General features: G+C 37.8%; 1 protein-coding gene across 2 annotated transcripts; it reads right to left on the bottom strand.

Annotated features, from left to right (window-relative positions):
- Window positions 1–574: 574 nt before the first annotated feature.
- Smp_029900.1 (peptidyl-prolyl cis-trans isomerase-like 1,ppil1) lies at window positions 575–1,415 on the bottom strand (the record flags this gene model as incomplete). Of its 2 annotated transcripts, XM_018799526.1 has the most annotated exons (4): window positions 575–789; window positions 825–971; window positions 1,008–1,231; window positions 1,270–1,415. In XM_018799526.1, the coding sequence occupies 4 exons, from the start codon at window positions 1,311–1,313 to the stop codon at window positions 710–712; spliced, it is 495 nt and encodes a 164-aa protein (XP_018651306.1). In that variant the 3' UTR covers window positions 575–709. The 2 variants fall into 2 exon arrangements, with proteins under 2 accessions (XP_018651306.1, XP_018651307.1); XM_018799527.1 differs by having other exon boundaries at window positions 575–971; window positions 1,270–1,313.
- Between the last annotated feature and the right edge of the window lie 2,430 nt (window positions 1,416–3,845).

Below are 3,845 nucleotides of genomic sequence, written 5' to 3' on the forward strand. Positions count from 1 at the left end.
GTTCTTAAATAAAGAAGATAAATGAAAAAAAAAAAAAAAATGAGGGTATTCACTACCGGGGCAGACCGAAACGTCAGAAAATCTAATTTTTCTACTTATTGGCATATTACAAATATATTATTTATTCATCAACAGGAATATGCCCTGTAAGGAATATGTATCGCACTACGTTGTCAACCCACATTAGCACGACGATAGACGGAAGCTAGTCTTAATTGCAATGAAAATCTAACCAAAAGCAATACAATTGAGTGAGATCGAATGATAAAGAGTTGGGAACGGAAGTGAAGTAAATGCCATTGGGGCGGGATTCGAGCTATGTCTTCAAGCCATCGGTTAAGAGTACTGCACAGGACCCAACCAGAAAATGCACTCACCAAACATTTTTCGATTCACAAAGACTAGTGGGCCCAGAACTATGACAGGCGATAACGAGATTTCCTTGAAATAAATTACCATTCTAGCGGATAACAAAGGATCAAGTATAACTATTATCAAACGTTAGAAATAAATGTCCAGGCTTAAGTCGAAATGACTTTCTGTGGATCAGCAGATATTATAAGAGGTGACACACAATGGAATTTCTGTGAAAGCCAAGTAGAACTCACTCTTCTACATGTCAACATATAGATCTCAGATTGTACAGTTTCAGATAAGTAAAACTTTATACAATAAAATGTTACAGAACTTTAGGTATCGACGGGGTAATTTACACAGTGTTCGTTGTGTTCGCGCGGATTATCTTGATAAGCTCACGAGGCCTTTCTGCTTGATCAACATCGACCATACCTACAAACATTAAGAATGAAAAACATTATTTATACCGAGGCGCTGGACAACTTTCATGCCGGAAGCAACACGTCCAAAAATAGTATGTTTACCATCTAACCACTGTGTAGGAGCCAAAGTTATAAAAAACTGACTGCCATTTGTATTTGGACCCGCGTTTGCCATTGAAACAACTCCAGCACCTGAACCACGGTTGGAAAGCTTTTCAATTGACTCACCTGTGTGTTTTAGGTCAGGGTGAATTTCATCCGCGAAATAAGAGCCATATATTGATGCTCCACCCCGACCAGTACCTGTTGGGTCTCCACCTTGTATCATGAAATCTCGGATAACACGATGAAAAGCGACATTATTATAGTAACCACGCCTTGCTAACTCAGCGAAATTAAGGCATGTCTTTGGGGCATGCTTCCAATAAAGTTCAATAGTTATAGTGCCTTGACTTAAGTGTGTTATCGCATATTATATTAAAAGACAAACTTAGTGTCAAGAACAACAAAAGCTGGCTGGTCTTGAGCTGACATTCACAGCTGCAACACCAAAATCTGCTACTACCTTTCGACCTTTAATCTGAGGGATGAACGGAAAGCTAGGCCCAAGTCAAATCTGCCTACACAACCTTGAGTGGCTCTGTTCAAGGTGAGCACACCGTATTTGAAGCAACTGAGGTCAAGTATGAGATAGAAAAATATTTTGGGTAGTTCTCGATGTCTGGAAACCGTAACCATCCTTCGGGAAGCTGCCACTACTATAGTTTCATTAAAGATTGTATCAGGCTCAGAAACCAACTCACATCACCAATAATAATGACAAACTACTGGAGGGTGCTGATTCATATAAGTAATATTTTCACGAAATTGTAGGAAAATTGTTTAGTACCTTTTGTCAAATCCGTATTTCCAAGGATTTATTCATCGATATAACTAAACAGTTTAGACAGAATATACAGAAAGTAACCTGACAAACATTAAACTTCCTCAAATAGATAGTCAGCTGTTTATTCTTTGGAATCTTTGTGTTAGTAGTGAGAGAGTTGTCTTCGTCACAGGGCAGGGTGGTTTTCATCTTGATTCGTTCAGAAATTTGAGGGTATAAACACTAATTAATAAAGGAGGGGATTTTCGGGGAGAAACATCCCGTGGATCACGGTACCTTCAGAGTTAAAGTAAATAACAACTGTCTCTTAAAAAACTCACCGAAAGTTAACATTATTGCATCTTGTGGTATGAAATTCTGTAACTCGCTGATTTCAGGCATTCAAGAGTTCCCACGAATTTTTTGTGTACTTAATTCATACTCTATCACAGAGTAATTTTCCTCTAGGTGAAGTTCAGTAATGGGTTGTATAAAAGATCTGTTCAAATGAAAGTAGCCATGATAGATGTGTAATAACTCAGGTTAACTAGTTGACAGTTGATCTCAAACAACTACGCATGAGTAAAAACAATAAAGCTCAAGTACTCATTCACGCCCTTATTTTGTGTAGGCATTATGTCTCCTATTTCTTATATTGAATGTTGAGAAGCTTTGTGTGTTTGAACAGGTAACCTCCCACTCCATTGGTACTGTCCCATGAGCTTAATAAAGTCCTATTCACTACTAGTCTTGTGCATTTTATCAATAGAACGGGAGTTACTTACCGTCATGAAAATGTAATGCCTCATGATTATGTCCCGCAGCAGTAATATTTTTTAAATGTTGTAATTTGAATCCCACTAAGTTTTATCAATATATTTTTTCGATCTTTTGGTCACCCATTCTCTTAAACTGGTTTGAGAGATTGATTTCTGTCCTGGAGTAAAAAAATATTCTACCGAATGGGTGTAAATATGTCACAAGTGTTCGGAGTTTTACAACACGTTAACTATTAGCACCTTTTATGATCAAAACGTGCCAATCCAGCCAATTCAGAAATCAGAAACGAAGAGGTTCGAAGATATATTTGATAGAACATCGATATATGGAGAATTGATCAATTTAAACTGACTAGCGATTGTATGAGATATGAAGCACAACGTACATGCGGATGAGTGACAGAAAGCCTCCAGCCAGGTTAGTCCATTAAAATTGATACGGTCGGCATCAAATTTTGAAGACTTACAAAGCTATTGATTTCAGGGATATATTTACCACTACAGGCGCTTGTCTAGGCTTCAGAATTTCTCGGATTATATCATTGGTCAAGGTACATAAAGATCTGGAAGAATACTCTAGACACATGATGCCGTATTGACAGCAGAGTACCATTATGGAGTGGCACCACGTGTGTCAGACCTCAGTAATAAGGACATCAGATAGATCAACTTTTATTAGATCTTTTGTTACGTTTCTCAGTTAAGATCTGGCTTCTTCATAAGAGAATTCATCGACTAGGTTTTGATACCACTTGCTCTGCCACGGTGTTCCTGACTTCCATCACTCAAAGTTAAAAGTAGAATCCTACTCTGGGTTTAGTCGAACGGGATGTTGAAACGTTTTCGTGGTCTGTCAAATGATAACGCCCAAACCATCATTTATTATATGAATCTTGGTACAAGGTTTTTTTTAAGAAGAAAATGTATGAGCATTTTAATCTCGCGTCTTGTGAGAGGCTTGAAAAGTCTAGCTCAGAACACGCCCGCTGAACAGGCTTAAATATGCCAACTTTCCTAATAAAACATTGGCGAGCTCCTTGATTTCTCAACATCGTGATATAATGTCACGAAAATTTCTTTGTCAACGCATGCGAAGGCTCTGCAAAGGAACACAATAGTTCGAAATATTTGGTCTTCGATGCACTGAAGTCATTTCGTGTTCATGAATTGCACCTGCTACTATGCCGTTTTGCACGTATGAAAGTTGGATTCCATCAGTGGTTCGCTAGTGACCTTCACCTTATCAGGCAATCATTAGTCCATTTTATCTTAAACTAATATCTGAACTCCAACAGTAGGGCTACTTAAATAATTCGTCTAAATAAGCTTGTGTTTCGAGATGATTAGTTCCATTACATATTATTTTGCAGATTTTCATATAGTTAGCAGACAAGTGTCGAGGATTTAAGCAATTTTGATAAT

Source organism: Schistosoma mansoni, chromosome 3 (assembly GCF_000237925.1).
Source record: "Schistosoma mansoni strain Puerto Rico chromosome 3, complete genome".
Taxonomy (NCBI): Eukaryota; Metazoa; Platyhelminthes; class Trematoda; order Strigeidida; family Schistosomatidae; genus Schistosoma; species Schistosoma mansoni.